The 21,151-nt window shown below is 42.6% G+C and overlaps 1 protein-coding gene across 1 annotated transcript in view; it reads right to left on the reverse strand.

Moving 5' to 3' along the window:
* The window catches only part of CELSR1 (cadherin EGF LAG seven-pass G-type receptor 1), a 160,228-nt gene that overhangs the window by 9,763 nt on the left and 129,314 nt on the right, over positions 1–21,151 (reverse strand). Inside the window, exons 19-28 of the mRNA XM_046915547.1 lie at positions 20,760–20,943; positions 18,018–18,161; positions 16,714–16,915; positions 16,218–16,385; positions 13,644–13,770; positions 12,923–13,123; positions 8,183–8,357; positions 3,563–3,675; positions 2,171–2,250; positions 735–861 (exon numbers count right to left, since the gene is read on the reverse strand). Coding sequence (XP_046771503.1) covers positions 735–861; positions 2,171–2,250; positions 3,563–3,675; positions 8,183–8,357; positions 12,923–13,123; positions 13,644–13,770; positions 16,218–16,385; positions 16,714–16,915; positions 18,018–18,161; positions 20,760–20,943 — 1,521 coding nt within the window. The remainder of the gene's footprint in view (positions 1–734; positions 862–2,170; positions 2,251–3,562; positions 3,676–8,182; positions 8,358–12,922; positions 13,124–13,643; positions 13,771–16,217; positions 16,386–16,713; positions 16,916–18,017; positions 18,162–20,759; positions 20,944–21,151) is intronic.

Here is a 21,151-nt window from a genome sequence, read left to right on the forward strand (position 1 = left end):
ACAGCCTATGTGGGAGTATTTACTTCAGAGCACACCAAGTTACAGTGGCAGAATATCCTTGTTCCAGGCTGGTCTATCCAATGTGCTCGCAAGGCTTGGACAGGCATTTCTGCGGGAGACCCACCAGACTTCTTTTTCTCTTTCACTAAAATCTGTCGTTCCTGTGCTGCAACTGACAGCAGTGGCTGTTTTAATACTGTAGGTACTTGCCATAACAGTTACTGCTATCCTTGGTCACACTCAAGTTATGATTAGCACGACTTCATGATTACTTTCATGCCAGATCTCCTACAAACCATATTCTGCACCTTTAATCAACAACAGTGCAGAACAAACAGGTGATCCAGTAGATCCCTACTGCAGTGAGTCATACTTAAGAATCACCATTTGACTATTTTTCTTAAATGGTAACTTACATTGTGAAAGCAACAAAATGACTGTTAACAATGAGCTTGCAGAAGACAGCAGCAAAGATTTTGCCTCTGGAAAGATAGAGGTATAATTACCTACTGTTATTTATCTGTCATTTTCTGAGAGCACTTATCTTAGCATGACTGAAAGTGATAGATGCAATTACTAGAAGCTATGGTTTTGGTGAACAGAGCCCTCCCTTCGAGAAAACAATACAAAAATTGTACTTAACACCTCAGTTTCAAAGTTAGCCAACGTCTACCTATTTTTTGGACACAGCAGTGTGTTCCCTGAGGTCTTTCACTGGCAAAATGCTAACGTACCTGCAGGCAGCTGAAAATGGCAAAGAGATAGTGAAACGTCATGACATCACTGTTCACTGCCATCAGCCCCAGGAGCCACGTGGCACTGATGAGCAGAAGGAGAAGGAATGCTGTCCGTAGCACCGAGCTGTGAAGTAAGCACACGAAAGCATTTGCAGCATGAAGGAGATAGGAGGAAAACCCAACTTTTCAATACAGGTGAGAAAAAAAGCCCTATCCTTGAGAGCCCACACGGACCCGGTGAGGAGTAATGCTCACAATTCAGCAAATAGAAGGCCCTTGAGGCAGTGCTCACCAGCTCCCAACTCCCAACCCTCTCCTTGTGCTATCTAATGACTTAGAATATTCAGGTAAAAAAAAAAAGGCAAATTCTTTTCAAGTCTGTTTCTAGGGTGATCTTCCAACAAACATGGCTGTTCGCCAAGCCCTACTGTTCAGTCTTGTTGACTCTGAGGCAGAGATCTGGGCAGTAAATGGCCAGGTCCGTCTCATTTCTGTTTGTTGAGCTCACGTTCACATTCTTTCCCAACGTTACAGCCCAAGGCTCTGGATTGAGAGCAGTCAGGGGAGTGTATGTTTGCTTAAAAACATTATTTACACAGACGCTTTCAAAAGCTGGTGACAATCCTAGTGGCAAAAGTTTCATATTCTTAGTAAAATAGCTGACATTAAGTAGCAATTATAACCCACTTGTTTAGGGAGATTTAAGAAAATAAACTTAAAAAAACCCAAAAACTGAGATCTAATGCTGAGTAAGTAGCTACAGAAAGCCTTTTGAAATCTTATACAGCTACCTGTTTGTAAAAAGGGGCTGTCTTGACACTAGCTAATCGCATTGTAGTCCACAGGCAAATTCTAAGCTTTGGGCAAAGTAAGACTTAATGAGAATGTGCTGCCGCAACAGCTCAGAGAGGCGGCAGGTTTCAGCTTGTGGGCTTTCTGCTCATCCCACGGGGAATGGGATGGGGGTGGAGGCCAGTCCTCAGCACAGGAACCACAGTAGGTCCCTGCCTGACATGACTGGTCGTCCTGGTATGCATCAGGGAGACGTTACTGAGCCATGGTTGAGCATGAGAAGACTGAGAATTATGCCCATCTGGAAATGCTGAGGGTGAGGTGAAGTGTTAGCAGGCAGCACGAGGAAAGGGACGTGGCAGGACTATAATGACACCATACGGAAACCAATCTTTTCACTCTTCCCTCTCTTCTCATGCCTACAGCTGTCAGTGGTGCACAGCAATGTGGTGGAGGTTTTTACAGAGCTGCCAAGGGAGCCCCAGAAATAGGTGCTGGTAAAGAAATTCCAAACTCTTCTACCGATGCAGACTGGCTCTTTCTCCAAATATCTTACTTATTTCCCACTCTGACTTGTAGGCAGTTCTATCCCCTTGTTATTCCTGGCCAGAACTTCTACAGCTTTTTGAACCCAAACTTACATGACTCCAGTTTTTTCAAATGAACGTTGTCTTCGTCTGCATGATGCTTTCATTGCTAGTATAAAGATGACAGTGTTTATCTGAAAAGGAAATTGAAATAACAACATGAGTTCTTTCTCCAAATTGGTTAAGAGTTCAGTTTTCAATGACAATGAATTTTTTATCCTAAAATGGTTTGGAGTGTGAAGAATATTGTCCCTTCAATTCACATGTCTCTTCAAGATCTAAAATTCATCTTGTTTCAAGCCAACATCAGTCAAGATTGTTCTAGTATTCCATCTGGGTGAAGCACAGCAAGACTACCCTGTGCAAAGGGGTTTGAATGAAACACAAAAACTCAAGAATGGCTGTCTTCACACAGACCAGCGTCCACTAACCCACCATCTTGTTTCTGCTGAGGCCAAAGCAGAATATAAGAATATAATAACAGAGCAAGCATTCAGTGATAGTTCCTCAGAAAGCCCCTCCAGCCTCCACTGATTTCCAGGGTTGGGATATACGAGGTGGGATGGTTCACTTGTACTTCATCACTCATAGTGAAAACTTGTGCTGTGAATTCGTCCAGTCACTCAATTTCTTAAATCATGCAGGGTTTACCATTGCCATCATTCTATTTCTGTCTCTTCACAGAGCAATGGCATAGCTCATCCTACTCTGAATCTGCGTCCTCCTTCCCCTGTTTTCTGAGTTGGAAAAGACACTGCACAGTCGGCTCCACAGCTATATTCTTGAGGCTATCATACTGCTACAATTTTCTCCCCATTCTCTTCTCTGCAGCTTTCTTCTGTTGAGGCTGAAGGCTCCTAGTTCACTTAATTGCTCCTCAGCAGGGGCAGTTCCACACCTCTGGGAACTCCCAACCCCAATCCACACCGCTTCCAGGTGTACTTCACTCTTACAGGAGAGAATAGAACTGCCCTTGGCATATAAGATACAGTCACATGTATATATATCTTCTGGTGATCAGTTACTGAGAGAAGCTTTAAGGGAGAAAAAACTCCAATTCTTTATAGTTCCTAACATTTGAATTATTAAATATTTCTTCAGGAATTCTGGGTGAAGCAACTAGTTGCAGCTCATTTCATTGACTTGTTTTACTGTCCAACCAACCCTTCAAACCTGGAACAAAGCAAATGGGAAAAAACAAGCATCTTTCTAGCCACAGGGCTGGACTGCCCACAAACAATCTTTGCACTGGCAGCCCTTGGATTTCCAGGAGCTTAGCTTAGCTCACACGTTATCTCTTCAAGCAGAAGATGCAAGCTTCAGCATACTGGTTTCTAAGATAAGGAATACTGCTGTTTCAGACTGTGACCATCGGTTGACAAAACATAAAAGAAAAGGAAGCAGAAAGGAAGAGACAGCTCAGGATGCCAGCTCCACCAGACTTACCACTACAACAATTACAATGGGCCCAGCAAAACTCCAGATAAGGGTGTCGTGAACAGACAACCAGCAGAAATCAGGGTTCCCGTAGCCTTGTGGGTCCAGCCCAACAGCAAGCCCTGAGTCACAAACGGGAGAGACAGGTCATCAGAAAGGTGCTGATGAGATCTATATAACCAGGCACAGCAATAACATTGTCAAATCACTGTCTAGCAAATAAAACTATAATGGCAAACTGTGCTCAACAGGACAATCCGGGAAATAAAAATCAAGACAAATATTAACATAAAGCTTCCGTAAATCAAAACCCTTACATTGGCTATCCCGTATCAAATGACACTATGAGTTTTGCCTACCAGAATAAAGTTCAGCTACATAAATGTACAGTAAATGTAAATCCCAAGTTAATTCTGTTCCAGCACAGTTTTATAGCCGTATTCACACAGAGCGCTGAAACCTTCAGGGTGAGTGACATGTTGAGGAATTTCAATAAGCCTACACAGCAGAATGACATGAATCATAACTAAGGAGATGTCTCTACTACAAAAAAGTGCATTCTTAACTGCTGTGAGCTTACTGTCATTAAAATAACACTGGAGACAAAGGAACTTGGGAACTCACGGGATTTAACTGCTTGAGCTCAGGAGCAGAGGCTGAGATTCATTTTGAGCTGCGAACCCAGGTAAGTGCCTACCTCACACTGCTTTCAGCACTGCCTGAAATGGAGTTTGCTGATGCCCCAAGGCAAATGAGTTAAGAACACACCTCTTATTGTTTTATTTTTCAAAGCCTGGAAACTTCTGAGAGAATCTCAGAGTCCAACCTCTCCCTCCTGACTTACAGTGCTATCTGAGTTTGTGCCCGTATGGCAATGACTGGGATTTCTGCCTTTGGCCTGCAAAATACTGCAGAGTTCTTCCTTCTTCAAGAGGCAGAAATCGATCCCTACAAGGCCCTCAGCCAATGACATATGGTAAATGGCTGCAGCATGTCGTGTGGGCACCAGGGGCACCTATTGTGCTGAGCAGATGATCTGCCTTGAGCAGGCGTCCAACCTTCAGGGCAGCGCCACTGTGTGCAGTGAGGATCTGTGCCTATTAATAACCACCTTTCTGAGCTGAAGTCCGTGTGCTCCGACAAAAAGACACAGAAAAGAAGGGAGAGCTGTGTTTTACACTTACTGCATAAAAACCGGCACACGGCCAACGTTCACATCTGGTACGGGCCTATGGTCTATGAAAACTAAACTGGCTATTTAGCAAAGCAGTGGATATTGGATCTGCTTTCTCTGAAGTGTGGAATGAGATAGGACTGGTCTCTCTCTCTCTGTTCCCATTGGCTCTTCCACCGCTGCTTTCAGCAGTTGCCATCCAGAAAGAATTAGCCATAAATGATTAAGGGACCATAAAGTATTTTATACAGACGTAATTCTATAGACACAGGCTGTTTCCCAGGACTGGATTTCCTCATTAGTGGGACTTAAGCTACGGTCTGACCAAACATCTGGCTCTAAGAGTAACTGGCAGACTGCAGTATTTTTTCACTCCCCAAATCCTACCCTAAAGTTCCCCATTAAACACACTGGGCAAACTGCAGTCTTCAGGTAGGCGGTTCAAATTTTACTGGAGTCAACAACATGTGAAATAACACTTTACCCAAAGGCAGAATTAAGCCAGTGCAATTTAACATAAAGACCATTTTGGCACACCAATTAAGTGCTCTGAGTGTGAGGGCTGTACGACACCTCCCTGATGCTCACAACTGGGGATTCTCTGCTGGGGAAGCCCAGCACCCATCCCATCAACATGCCAGGAGCACACCATGAGGCACTTTTTGACCCTCCTGAGTTCCTGCAGGCCCTGCAGCAACTGCACACCAGCCTCACCTCTCTCCTGACTCACCACCTTGCTAAGGATTCACAGCAAATCTAGAGATTTGGCAAATACTGTGATCTGGGGTATACTGATTTAAGGACGATGTAAGAACCTGTTTTAACATGAGCTCTTGATGGCAAGCAGTTATTGCAAGTGTATGCCAGTCAGTTAGCACGCTGCCACAAAGAGGGGTCTTGCTGGATGCCAAATCCAGAATTTTGTTCCTGGGGCAAGGAAGTCATAAAATCCCTTTCCTAGATGGATCAAACTACATCTTAAAATGAGCCAACCTAAAGTGAATTTAATTTGCTTTAAGCAAATTCCACTATTGCTCCCCACGGAGGACTATTCCACATCCTTACTCTTTTGATGGCTGTAAGCCTCCTCCCACCCTCAAACCTACATTTATTCACAGCAATTTGCTTTTGTATGGAGTGATTAAATGTGGTTCTTCACCACTGGACCTTATGTAAACATTTTGCTAAGATGCTTTTCACCCTAAAGTTCAGGTTTCCCTTTTGCACACAGCCCGGTCCCATCACAGATCCCTTAGGAATACTATATGTCCCAGTTCAAAGCAAATGCAATTTCGAGCATAAAAAATATGAAGGGAAAAAAAAAAAAGGATAACGGGTTAAATTGACTGCTGCTGTAGGTTCATTTTTTTCAGTATATCTGCAAAGGAAATGCATGAGGCTACAAAGTTATCTTTTAAATAAAATTAAAATGTCCTTCTGATGACCGAGACTAAAATTCTTTCCCATACCTCAACTTTTCCACTACTGAAAAACATGCACAATCCTTCTCTCATCAAGAAATTTAAAAGAAATGGTGTTCAAAATGCACGTTAAGAAGTTGGAACCTTCTTTAGATAATAAACTTCAAAAGTCAAAACAGAAACTTATTTGAAATATGTACAGTAACAAAGGTATCCACGGGCAAGAAATCCCAACTGTGCTATTTATAAGGAAATAATTTTCTATTCAGATGATTTCTGAACCTGGAAGGTCAAACTAACGGCTTAGCTTTCTTGATTCAGTCTTGATTCCACAAAATCCTCTGACTCCTTCAGTAATAAGGATCTGACTTCCTTGTTTAAGTTAACTGTAAATCAGTGGACTCAGAATTTATAGTAGAGGAGACACCTTGGAGCCGTAACTCATAATATATATAGTTCTAATACTGAAAAATTGCTCCATGTTACAGGGAACAATTTCTAATCAGAAAAAAATGAAAAAGTGGTGCACTTGTAACGTAGATAACACTGCTGCTGAGACACTCTCAATTCACTAAAATTCATGAGAAACCAAACAAGAAATGGAAAATCCTTCAGATGAAATACTACTGAAGAGCTACGTGTTCTGCAACACAAAGTGTTCCCTTCCATCAGGTGGTAACACTTCTCTTCCACCAGAAATGACACTGCCTACTATCTGATGGCACTGAATACTTCTGCATGCATTGCAGTGGTGCTGATAACAGCTTCACAGGTCTGAAATGCTACAGAAACCAAAAGATGTTTTCTATTTGAAGTGCTGGAGATATGTCCAGAGTGGTGGAGCCCTATGGACCTTCCACTGCAACCTGGGTGAACTGATAGAAGTGGAAAATATTTATGCACAGCTTGACACAGAAAACGTTACATGTCTCCAGACAGGACACTCTTCCTCCCTATGCTATGTTTTTTTACTGTATGTCTTATTACTCTCCTTTAAGTGAAGAAAAAAAAGAAACCATGTATAATTTCAAAAGTCTAACTTGTTCTACAATTATTTTTCCAAGTGTACATGATTGATAGCTATTTATTTGATTGGAGAGATATGTAAATTCCTGTCACTGCTGACAGTATGTTGTTATCCGTAAAAATAAATGAGTAAAAGTTAACTGTCTGACGAAGATCTGATTTCCCATATGGCAACAGATACATGCTGAAATAGTTGAAGCAAAAAACCCCTCTCCAACTGTTCTGCGAAGCACTTCCCAAGGAGCTGTCTGCCTGCATTAAGGCAGCACCATGTGCTAAGGGTAGCACTGGAAATGTCTGACTGCAAAAATAGGAATGGTGAGGGCGGAGATAGATGGGCTCCTGCAGAACAGCCTGGAACAGTTTAAAAGATTACTGCCTCCAGCTTTTCATTAGTTTTCCTCAACTGGAAGTTATTGCTTTTCTACCTGAAATGATGTAAAAGGCTGCTCGAGTATTCCCAGCTCATTTTCACGCCAAGTAAAACAGAGCTGCTGTAATCCCCTTCAGAGAGCATTTACTGCTGGTTGAAGGCACTGCAGTGGGAACATTCAGGGAAGGACAGCAGTGCTCCATGGGCAGCATTACTTCTGAAGCCACTGCAGCCACTTCGCCAGAGACTGTGTCCATATCTCAGCATGGATACGGACACAGATTTGACTACCAGCACTGGACTCTTTAGGATGACTATAAACAAAGTTGTTCAAACAAAAACATGCTTATATCCAAGCAGTGTAAAAGAGCCCTGCTTTCATCTGGGTGCAACTAAGTTTTTGTTACTGTAACACCCTCAGAATCACTTTAGCTGGGACAACAGACATTTAGGGCACAGATCTGCCAAGTTCCAGCGACTTCTACTACTCGCAATGCACCTACTTCTCCTCGTGCAGGAAAACACTCAAGTGACAGTAGTAGCTGAGTGCATCCATACCCATCTTCAGTGGGGTCACTTTCCAGTGGAGATGGAAGGGAAAGCGAACAAAGCTTCTGTGGAGTGGTTGAGGGTACCTGTGATAATGGCAGGAATGCCCCAGCCAACGACGTAGTAGAACCTCATGTGCCCAAAGTTGATGTTCCTCACTTCAGTCAACATCCGGTAGATGTGGAGCTGCTCCACGAACATCCACGCAAAGGTACTCATGTAGAAGTAGTGCAGGAGGATGGCAATCACTGTACATACGAACTGCAGAAGGGAAAAGGCAAGGAAATTAGAGCTGCTTTTCTGAAATATGCAGCCTGGTGAGTCACAGGCCTCCCAGTGCAGCTAGAGAGAGGTGTGATAGGGAGGGTTTGGCAGAAAGAACACATTGCCATTAATTTACATTTCTGTTGGTTGTTTTTTTTTTTTTTTTTTCCAGAGATTCAGAAAAGTTGTGCATACTGTGAAAGCTGTATTTTTTCTATATTGTTATGCACCTGCTATGAATCTGCTTTGGCTTTATCCTGTTGGTTCAATGAGATTTTGGTCACTGCCCTTGCCCTCGCCATGTGTTCTGTGGTTCATTTCTCTGTGTGTATTTGATGCCCAGGTGACACTTTTGGCTCTTCTGTCTGAACTCCTTCTGCTTGCAGGCAGAGCAGTGCTGGCAAAGCTCCTGGCTCTTTCTCCTGGTGTGGAGTTGGAGGTGGGGATGCCCTGCAGAGGCTGCAGACCCTCTGCCCAGCCTTGTGCATGACTCCCTCCTGTATAACACCGTTCCATCAAATTCAGCAACAGCAGGTTTAACTGCATCAAGCAGAGCAGTGTGGTTGCAAAGTCAACACACTGCTCTTGAGAACTGCCACCCGCATCCCTGCACTGACTTGGTGTCTCCCATTTACACACCAAGGGCCAGCACATGGGTTTTTCCTCTACTCTGCTCTTCCCAGTGAGAGAGCTGTCTCTCCATGGAATTGCACCATTTTGGTATAGTTTTGCTTTGTTTTAAAGTAGGCAATGAGTTGTGGCGGTATTTGTAAGTAACTTGTATTTGGCAAAGGTGGAGGGGAAGTGCGAGAAAGATTTTAGATTTTCAACTGAGGTCCTTCTTTCCCTTGAAAACATCCTTTCTGGGGAGAGAAATCAAAGGTTTCAGTCCAGGAAGACTGAATATGCTTATATGAGCAAAAAATGATCTGTCGCCTTCAGCCAAAGAAGTCCAGCCTCTCTTGGAGGCATTTTCTTACCAGTTAAATGAAACGTCTCTTCTCAAAAAGGTAAAATTTATAGAATCATAGAATATCTCGAGTTGGAAGGGACCCATAAGGATCACTGAGTCCAAGTCCTAGCTCCCTACAGGACCACCCAGTTTGATGTGATTTTATGTTCCTGCGTGAGAGTAGCATGCCATTTTGTTCCTATAGGGCTGTGCCATAAGGATCTCTGACAGTAAGGCTGGAGATGAGGTGCAAGGAGTACTAAGGAGGAAGAAGCTCCTGAAGAGCTGGCATGATTTATAATGACAAGGCAGTAACTCGGGATTGAGTAACAGAAATCATATGAAAAGCATTCAGGAACTTGCACTAATAAGCAGGTAGGAACGAGAGTGTTTGACCATACTATGGTCAGAGAGCAGCAAGAATGGAAGACCCATGGAAATCAAATAAATGGGGCTGTTAACATGACTAAGAGAAATAGCTACGGTGGGCAAACTGGCAGCTGAAGTCAACTTTGTGATAAAATGGCCACTCTGAACCCTCTGAGCTTCCAAGATCTGTATTTTTGCCATATCTTTCAACCAAGTTTTCCTCCCAGCTGAAAAGTTTGACGGCTGAAAATAAGAATGAACACAAGCATCCTACAGCCAAGGCAAAATCCATCCCATTAGCTCTATTCATTTGCTTGTTTGAGAAGCAAAGGAAAGGACTGTGCCAAGGATCTGTTGATAAGCTTGTGTTAAGAGCACTCTGAGTAACCACGTGATTTTTGTTTCAAAGTATTTTACACTGGGCTTTTGATTCTAATGTGGTACTGTCCCTGCCTTCTGATTTCGGTGTGACATTTTAGTGTTCTTGTGTGGCATAATGCTCACAACCACAACTCAAGACTTCCCTGCTCAACTTTACTGAGGATTTTACATTATGATCGCCAGTTTTCTGGATTCACTTACTGTATCAGCTCTATTACAATGTCAAGTGTTACTGAAAAAATGTCTCACCAAATAAAAGGCCTTTCCTCCCTCTATGTAAGCGGGTTTTTTTTGTTTCTACTGGCACATGTATATGAGTAGACTCTTGCCCTGAACATTACCTTTTTTAGGTAAGAAAAAAAAAGGTAAATAAATCACTTTCCATCAATTGTCCAGGGAAAGATTAAAACCTCACCCAGAAATGTGACTGTTAATTCACAGAAACCCATAAAAGCCAGGCTGGGTGCCAAGCAGCGCAGCATTATTTGTGCTCCAGCATTCTTTCCCTCTTTATGTTCATCAGTGCATGACTCGTTCGACAACTCTCATTCCATACAGACAGATGAATAATTGTCTCAAGTAGACATGGCTTACGACCCTCCTACCTCCTCAGATTGACTGGGTAGGCTGTAAGGAGCGGCTTCCTGCTCTATGAAACGCATTCTGCAACTGAAAAGATTTTCATAAGTGGGTTAAGGGTTTGGGGTGTTTCACTGAGCCCTGGTAACAGCACAGGAAGACTGAAAATGGGAAGCAGAGGAAGAGAACAACCTTGCCAAGTACAACCACTAGTAGTTGTGGCGTTGCTGAAGTGAACCATTTTGCTGATCTTATAAGGATTCGCTTGGTGCTCCATATCGCAAAAGGAATGTGGAGATGAGAAGCCATCTCTCACTACCTGAGTTTTGTAAGGTGCTGCAGACACTTAGGCTCGTCCCTCTGCTCCACAGTATTCATGTCAGAGAACTGAAAGCATGTAAACTCCCTGCTAGTGAAATACAGTGAAAAATGAGTGCTGTGCCCAAGAAGGCATGAGAAAGGTCACGTTAAACAGAATGCTGTGGATCAATTGGCCAGGTGAGTTCATGTGAAGAAATAGCTATTTTAATATGCAAACTCATATATTATGAGACAAAGACAATGCAGGTCACACATGATGTGAGCCCGTATCTGAGGGCAGGTCACCGTGAAAGACCTCCCTGCAACAGCAGCTAAGGGACCGGAGTTCAGACAGAGGGGAAGATCAGAATATGGGACTGGAAGTGGCACTGTGAGATGGAAAGTTCTGTCCAGTTTAGCACCGACAATTTTCCAAAAGGTAAAATGGTGGAAGAAAGCCCTGAAAAAAGGCATCAGAGTGATACGAATCTTAGAAACTGAGGAAGTTAAGCTGTTCACTTTTACTTAGTTTTCCAACTGAAATACTGTTGAATACAGGATTCTAGGGAAGTCAAGATGCCTTTCAAAGTTGTTATGACAAGGTCTCAACAGCATCCGGTTACCAGAAGCTGAAATTAGACAAAACCTGATAGCACAGAATCATAGAATCATTTGAATTGAAAGGAACCTTTAAAGTTCATCTAGTTCAACTCCCCTGCAATGGACAGGGATGCCTACAGCTACAGCAGGTGCTCAGAGCCCTGTCCAGCATGACCTTGAGTGTCTCCAGGAATGGGCTTCCACCCCCTCTCTGGGCAACCTGTTCCAGTGCCTCACTACTCTTATTGTAAAAAACTTCTTTTTTACACCCAATCTAAATCTCCCCTCTTTTAGTTTGAAACCATTTCCCTTTGTCTTCTCACAACAGGCTCTACTAAAGAGTCTGTACCCTTCTTTCTTACAGCCCCTCTTTAAACAATGAAAGGCCTTTCTTTTCAAGATTTAGATTAAAACATGAAATGTACAAGAAGGATTTCTAGAAGATACATTTTCTTTAGGGTGTTCAGATAATCCTTATGCTAAAATTCGGAATATTCTTTATATATGCTAAGGACAAACTTTTTATTGCATCTCATTGCACATCTGTCTGCTCTCTATTTGGTAAAGGAGGATGAGAAGCTTGGACCACATTCCTGTTTGTCTCCCACCTGTCTGCATGGCAACCATGACTTTCGAGATGAGTGCTACTAAGAATTAAGAGCAATATTACATATAATGCTACAGAGCTAAAATTGCAATGAAGTTCTAGACACAGCACACATATACTGTGAATTTCACACTCAGTCCATTCATGGCTTATGTTTCTTGACGTGCACAATGCTGGAGGCGTATGCACCAAGCTTTGGCAACAGGTATAATGAACTGAAGCCAGGGGTCACTGTGGCTGGAGAGCACAAAGCAAAGTGACAGGTTTCCTACTGATCCTTGAATGTGACAAGCTGTCCCATGCCTGGCAAGTGGCTTCTTCAGAACAGCCATGGCAGGTATGCAACATGCACCGAACACCTGCACAGTACTGCACTGCCGATATGGTACCCGCCAACACCAAAAGCCATTTGGGCTCATGAGGTACCTGCTGCAGGAGAAAACGGAGAGCCTCCTACTGAACAGACAAAGCAAGACAGAATGCCTAATGATGGAAAGGAAGGAAGAAAGTGGAATTCAGGATTCAGTTCCTGGGATGAGCCTTCAACATGACTGCTGTCATTTTTTTTGACAATAACATACAAATCTATTTCCTAGCATTGCTATTCATCGTAAAAATACAAAAGAATACATTCAGTCTGACATTTAAACAACATTTAGGCCAAGCAGAAGTAAAAAAAGAAGAGAAAGTGGAACAGATGAGCAGATAAAAGTCACAGAATGAGCCCGATTTAAATTCTGACAGCTGTAGCAGTAAGGATGAAGTAACTCTTACCGGGTTTTCAGTTTGGTTGATTCCAATGAGGAAGACGAGCTCGGAGAAGAAAAGGGCAGCCACCAGGTTCTTGTGGATGCTGTGCAAGTTGGACCGCAGCGTGCGGATCAGAACCAGCAGGATGAAGGTAATCAGCAAAGCCACCAATGAGATGGAAACAGTTGTGTACGTGACAATCTTCAGAGGAAGTACCTCCCCATTCTGCAGGAAGAGAGATTGACAGAACTTCTGAGTTTTTCCTTTATTTTCTTCCAATCAGACCTACTGCTCGAACAGTCAATGCTTTCACTATTACTGAATCAGTGCACAGATTTGCTTCAAGCCAAGAGGAGTGGGTGATGCCACCCCTTGAGTCACTCAACATTTTGAGCATGCATGGGCAGCATCCAGAAGGAGCAGGGAGCTAAGTGGGAAGCTTAGTGTATTTCAGGCTGGATTTTCCCTCTTGAGACTGTCTTGAAATGCTAAAAAACCTGAGGAGCTTATGTCCTTGTTCCTGCTATTGTAGTTCTACATATACCCAAAATCACGTGGTGCCACAACTAATATGTATCTATAATCCTCGTTTCATTCCCTTCTCTGCATGGCCTTCTGCAGCACAGGCTACCACAGACATGCATTGCTGGCTATGTCATGCAACAACCAGTTAGCTCCAAAGCTCCTTGAAGGCCCCTGAAGACCAAATCCCATCCCACTGAGGCACAAGACTGGGATCACCCACCTCCCGTTTTGAAATGTCCATCAAAACAGCAAAGCTGGTCAAATGGTTGCACTGGCAGGCGATATGGCTCTGGTTTCTGGAAAACAGCTCACACCCTCTGGAAGACCAGGCACCTGTTCCGCCAATCCTGCAGGGAAAAAAGGCATCTATGGGAGCCATCCTCAGATCTCACCCTCACCTCTTGCTTCCACTGCTCTCCAAGACAGCTCTCACTCCACAAACAGAGGGGACTGCATGTACCAAGACAGAAATATTTATTGCGGTCACCTTCCTGACAATATAACTGACTTAAAAAGCCTTGAGTTGAAGTATTGCTCGCCAGCTGTTGCGGCTTTGCAACGACCTGTTCTGAGTTAAAAATAATTCTTAAAAGTCCTCAGTTTGTGTCAGTGATCATACAAACAATATGGGGAAGTGATTGCACAGAGCAAACTGGCCATAGCAAGCGTATGAGGTAAAAAAAATACCAAAACCACAGAGACATGTTTTTCAGCCATCTCTACTTCCCTACACTTAGTAAAGCTCTTATGTGAAATATATTTCAGCAGAAATACGATTTCATCCCAACATTCCTCTAGAAAGTAGACAAGAGAAGTTAAAAACAGGAGATAACATTTAATATCAGGAAATGCCTTGTATTAACATCATGGAGGAACTGATCCCCTAAAAATTCTACCCTATTTAGCCTTGTCTAACTTCAGAAGAGATTTTGTGTCTATACTAATTATTCTATCCTGACATTAATGAGTAATACGAATTCTTTTGTAATTATTGAAAAGAGTTTTTCTCTTCAAGAGATTACACAGGTGATCTTTTACATTCAGTAATGAAACGTCTGTTGAATAGTTTTAATATCCTTTTCTCTTGGAAAATTTTAGAAATACTCTTTCATTATGTTTACCAGCTCCTTTATAATTGTGGCTGTAGGAAAATGTAACAGACAACAATGCCACTGAAGTTGCCAGCAAATAGCAAATGGATGAATCACGTCAGAGCTAATGAGTTATTCAAGCCCATGCAATGTTTAAAAATTTATGAAAAAGGGACTTGCCATTTCCTCACGATTGGCAGAATCATCTGTATGTAGATGCAAATAGCACATCAAGAAATTGCTTATCTAACCTTTGTGCTGATACAATCTCAGACTACTTTACAAGCAGGCAAGTGAAGCAGTTTATTATTGCTAACAAAATAGATTTCTGTTTGCCTCCTCGATCCTTTTAATGATATAATCTCCATAAGCTTTTGACTAGGAGGCAAACATTTCCTAGGTTAGCTTGCTCTTCTATTTCCAACACAGGATATTACCTTTCAGTGGATTTTTCCATAGGTTTACTGGAGTTTTGGGGTAGGTATAAAATGATTAACAGCTATTCCTCTAACTGCAGGCTGACAATACCATCCTTTTACTATGTACCCAGTTTCATGGTTATACATGTAATACTTAAAATGTAATGAAATCTTAACTTGATGAACATGTAGCTATTATAGAATGGCTCGGGCTGGAAGGGACCTCAAGGATCATCAAGGATTGCTCTCTCTCTCAATATTTTTCTTTTATTTTATCAACACTCCAGAAGTATCTCCAGCAGGACTGTGCTGCTTCTACAATCCCGTACACCTCAACAAAAGACACGAGTATACAAAATTCTTCAATTATTTCTGATCTTCACTAATTATGTCTGTATTTTTAACTTCACTTAATGCGTGATACCTAAATTAACCATATTTTAATATTTCATCTTCTCCCTCATACTTTCCTCCTAGATTCACTCTGTTTATGCTTGCTGTCCTGTCCTGCCTGCTTACAAACAACAGCAAGAGGCCTAAGGTCCCAAAGAAGGTATTTCTTTCCCTCCATTTTTTTCACTAAAACAAATGAAAAAAGATATATAATAGATGGTAAAAGGAAAGGTAAGTTGCTTCTTATCAGTGCCACTTTCCTTGAGTTGACTTCTGATTCAAAAATGATTTCTGAGATTTACAGTCCTAACATTTTATCTCCTTTTTTACCAACATTAGCTTTTTTATTTATTTTTTACACTAGCTCTGTCTGAGGCATCAGCCATTGCTGCCTGCTTGCCTTGCACTCTGTCCACAGTCACTAGCACATGATGGAGAAGATGCAGCCCATAAAATAACTGAACAGTCTCCTGGAGATGCACTCCTAAGAAGGGGACATGGGGCAATGAGAGTCCTGACTAAGAGACCTCAGGTGAATCACAAATCCAGGCACTACAGCTAGATTACATTCGTCTAGTTGTACATGTGCAGGCAAAAAGAATGGGCAAACAGATGGAGATTGTGAGATTTGTTACTCTTGGATAATACTGCAGAAAGACACGGTGGCACTGTATCTGTTAGAAACCACAAGGCTAGGCATTTGTTTGAAGAGTTATGATGATTATTTTTTATTGTTCTCAGGTTAATGGGAAGTGAGTATTTGGCTCCACCAGGGACTATATGCCAGTTGAGTAAACTGAGTGAAAAAGGTTCTCCCTCCAGAATTATCCTCCTAGTTCTCTGCTACCAAAACAGCTGCCATGCACAGCCCTAAAGAAGGCAGAGACATACATGATGGAGTGATTCCAGAAGACACAGACAGGCTTTGTTCTCTCCTCTGTTTCCAGCATGGTATACTCCACTATGATGGGCTTTTCCACCAGATTGGGAGGAAGCTCCCCGTCACTGTGAACGGCTGTGCTCACCACAGGTGTATTAATAATTGGGCGATTTGGTAACCTGCAGAAGGAGAAAAACCACAAAAAAATGATCTAGATGTTAAAATGCAAAGCACAGATTAAGCAGATAGAAGATTTCCAGTAGATTCAACTCAGAACATGAGGCAGATGTACCACCAGCCTTCCACACAGCTGAGCTTCCAAGGCCTGTTGGCTCTACTCTTGCAGTTATTCACCCACAGTGTGCCAGAGGAGTACAAGAGACAGCACTGCAGTGGCAACTGTAGTGCAGATGACGTTTATTTGGTATAAAAGAGCTCTGCCTCCCCTGCACGGAAGAAGCCTGTGGAAAGGGATCTGCACAATTCATAGACAGGTTGAACTCTCACCTTAGGCTTCTTCGGTCAGGATCATAGTTTTCAGGCAGGAGATGTCCTAGGGACCGGTATATAATGACCATGGCAACAGTATGATGGGTAGAGTCATCGGGGTGCCGCTTTCTTCTCTTTGTGAACATACTCTCAGGGCTTCGTGCATCACTGTTCACCTTAGAGGATAATTTTTGATTTGAAGGCCTCATCGTAGGCACTGCTGAGGAATTAATACAAATATTATACTATTTCCACGCAACATTAAAGCTATTTAAACTGGTGATTTTGCTTCGCAAAGATGCAGAAATATTTCTGTTGCGCTAAGTTCACAGCACTGAGCATGCTTCTAGTGAAACATTTTTAATGAAGTTCTAGCACATTTCAGTTATAAAACTGATAAGTAAATAACCACTGAATCATGAATAACCATTTAGTCCAGCTAGAAAATAAGGAATTTCTAAGCTAGTGGATCCATAAGTGCATAAATAATCTGTGCATGATCTAAGGAGAAATTTAAAACAATATCCATGTTATTACTTTGCATGCATTTATGGCAAAGCTGGAGATAGCTGTGAGTACAATTGGTCACACAGGAATCTGTATGCTCATTCTTTCACATAGTGAGCTTCCAATTTTGGCAAGTATTTCTCAACATTCACATTCCCTTCATCCTTAGAGAAAAGACATAAGGAACAAGCAGGTGTCTTATTTCTGAGGAAACAGCCATACAGGGAGATGCACAAGCTTATTAGTTACTGCGTATTATTTTCAAAAGTGTTACTATTTCCCCATTCCAAAGACATTCAGTCACAGTATTTGTATAGTTTGCGTCTAATTTACTCTCTCAGCCCTTGCTTAAGGTAAGTCGTGGTGTCCTCTCACCCATCTCAGGGTACACCAGAGCTATGACAGGCCCATGGACTCCACAATGTGCCACCCATTTCCCCGCCCAGCTCAAGGCCTTTCAAGGCCCAGGTCTCTGGCTGCAACGGGACTGGGATCCCCACCTCCCACATGCCCTCCTTCCATCCCTGCAGGGCCCAGGAGAGGGTGGCCGCAGGGGAACAGCTTGGTGGGAACAGCACACTTCTCTGGGTGACACAGGATTGAGGGACCTGACAGACAGGTACAGCCAGTTAGTTACACAGCCCCCGGCAGGCAGAAGGCCTCTGAGGTATGCACAGCTGCTCCAACCCAAAATAATGCTTGCTTGTGCAGGTGATCACCGCGCTCTCACCCTAGTACTGTTCTGCTTCACAAGGATCAATCACACGGCCTTGGGAGTGAGTCAAAACTTCCCTCCAAATGTCAGCGGTTTTTACCTTTCCTGTCTGAAGGTCTGAACAGAGTATCTGGGAAGATAACAGATGACTCCAGATCTTTCGGATAATCCTCCTTAATCTCATGAAATCGTGGTATTCTAGCTCCCGTAAAATTAGACTTGTCAAAGATGTCAACGGCAATAACTGGAGAAAAAAAGTTTCCCATCAAATTAAGTTTCATTCATTCAAATATAATATTGAAATATACAAAACATGACTGGATGGTTAAAACGTCTGCACAACACAGAGGAGAGATTTAACCCCTCTAATTGTTAGGGATGGTAGGGTAGGATGGTTAGGTTGCGGTTGGACTTGACGATCTGGAAGGTCTTTTCCAATCTGAGCAGTTCTATGCTTCTATGAATACAAAGTCAAATCTAATTGCTTAAATGGCAACTAAAAGTCTGTGTTTCAGCACTGATACAGTTAGGAAATCACACGTTTATAGGGACTGCAAAGGCAATGGAAAGGCATTCGCAACGCAGTATTTCACACTGGGAAAACAGTACCACATACTTGGGAAATAAAAGTGGTGTGTTCCAATTTCAGACTTGCCTCTGTAGGGACGGCCAAACCTGCTGCTTCAGAAATATGTATTTTCTCTATCAGCTTAGCTGAAGTTGCATTTTAAAGAAAATAACCTGGATTTTACCCAGGAATACTCCCCAGTCCTCTAGCTCTCTTCCCTCTGTGCTAACAGTTACTCCCTGGCTCACCTCATCAGCTCTGCCTGCTGTCTGACTGCCAAAATATTTAAAAGCAGCTGAGTTGGCTTGAACTTTCCCATTTATGAAAAGTCACTGAGTGCCAATTTAGATGTTATAATAAAAGTGAGAAGCTGGAAGTCCTGGGGGGAACCCTGCACTGAAAGCTGTGATCTGCAGCAAGTTTCTATATGAAGAAATATCCAAGTTAAGATCTGCAAATTCCCATTCCTTTTCCAGCCACTAAATAACTCCCAGGCGAACCATTAGGAAACTCCATTAACACCATGATCACCTGGAAAAACTGTTCAAAAGAAAACAGACTCCTTTCAGCACAGCTGCCTCATCCCTCCCAAGTTCTTGACTTTTTAGTCAGGAAGAGCTGGTCTGAAAAATCAGGGTTTACAACCTGCAAAGAATTCTGGGCTTTGTTTTCATCTTAGTTGTAACACTGTACGTACAGTTTTCTGACTGTGGAGATAAAAATGTTTCGATTCTGATATTCCTAAATCAAAAGGAAAACTTTAGCTTTGGTCTATTAAAGAGAATCAAAAGTATTTTGGTTTGGCTCAGTTCAACAACAATCTTTCTCCACTGGAGCCGATGGAGGACTTCGTAGAATCACAGAATCCTTAGAGTTGGAAGGGACCCTTAAGAATTATCTAGTCCAACTCCCCTGCAAAGAACAGGGACAGCACAGCTATGTCAGGTTGCCCAGGGCCTGACCCAGCCTTGCCTTCAAAGTTTCCATGGATGGGGCATCCACCACAACTCTGGGCAACCTCTTCTAGTGCCTCATCACCCTCACTATAAAAGACTTCTTTATATCTAACATAAATCTACCCTCTTTAAGCTTGAAACTATTTCCCTTTGTTCTATCACAACAAATCCTGAATGCCTCATGCCTTTGCTTTCCTCTGGAAGCCAGAGTTTCTCATACTGAACTCTCCATGCAACTGTGGGCATGAAGCCCTCAGCAAAAGGTCAGTAGGCAGAGGCGAATATACTTCTTACAACAGCTGGCACAGTTGGGAAAAACAAGCAGGCTTTTAGGCTCCTAAGCCCTTCTTCAGGTCTGAAAACATAAGCTCAGGTTGATAATAATTCATATCACTAGTGAGAGGAAGAAACAGAACTGCAGAGCCACTGAAATGCTGCTTGTGAGGGACCCCTGGAGGTCACCCAACATCCTGCTCAGAGCAGGGCTGTCACCTCTTGCTGGGACCTGGGGAGAAAATGAAAGAGACAGAGGACAAGAACAAAAAGAGGAAAGAAGACAACCATGGCATGGTTTCCATTCTTCAGCTGCATGTGTACTGTGGTGACATCAGTGAAGTACATTACAGTCCTAAAAGCACAGGAACTGCTCTCTGTTAGAGAGGGCATTTACTTGGATAGGGAGGGAAAGAGTATTGGTATATCTGATGTTTCCTTCTCAGTTTTGACCCACAGAGGATTTAGTGGACCCCGAGGATTTTGCTCTGGTGATGGATTTTGCAAGGCTGGAGGTTGTTTGAAGGCTCAGATGGATGATTCTGAGAAAATACCTTTCAGCATATGGACACGAGTTTCTGGATAGGTTCCAGGGCAGTAAAGCATTTGAAATTCAGAGGTATATGATCAATAGCAGGGCTTTTTTTTTTATTTTGGCACATCAGTAATTCTTTAGGAGGTGGTGGGATGATTCTTTCAAAAACCTGACACAATACACTCAACTATAGTAGGTAGACTTAAAAGGCATCATCTTTACTCACAAACTTTGTCCATCTCATCATCTGTACATGGCTATGGCTGCAACAAAATGCCACACAGACTCGTGGCACAGCCCACAGGGAAAGCAGGTTAGAAATCTCCCAGGAGGCCTCCATGGCAATTAGGATCAAAGTCCAACTGACTCAAAATGAATGCACTGAATAGGTTAGACAACACATATCTTGTGTTTCTAAGTAGGTATTATTAAAAGCAATAGTTAGCACCTCTATCTTACACACTTTTAAAGCACTGATACAAAGCAGCAGTTTTCAACACAGGTACTCACTCATGTTAGCAGCAACAATGACAAAAGGTCTCATGTAGGTTTTCTTCATGTTCTGGGCCACGTTGTTGAAATAATCCTCGTAGTGCCTTAGGAGATGAGCTGTGCCACCCTCCGTTCGCTGAATCTGTTCCCACTGCTCCTTGTTGTTGGGATCCAGCAGGGCACTACCCACTTTGATAATATTCTGAGAAGCAAAGGACAAGTCTAAATTATGAGGCAAAAAGAGCCCTGGATTTCAAGTGACAAATATTTTAAATGATTGCCATTACTGCCTCAGGGGAGTGCAAAATTAAGTATTTTATTGTAGACATTCTTCTAAAGCCTTATGAATGTATGTTCACCAGTTACTGACCCTGAATACATACATATATATGTATATATTACATGAAGGA

The sequence above is a fragment of the Gallus gallus genome, chromosome 1 (genome assembly GCF_016699485.2).
Source record: "Gallus gallus isolate bGalGal1 chromosome 1, bGalGal1.mat.broiler.GRCg7b, whole genome shotgun sequence".
Classification (NCBI taxonomy): domain Eukaryota; kingdom Metazoa; phylum Chordata; class Aves; order Galliformes; family Phasianidae; genus Gallus; species Gallus gallus.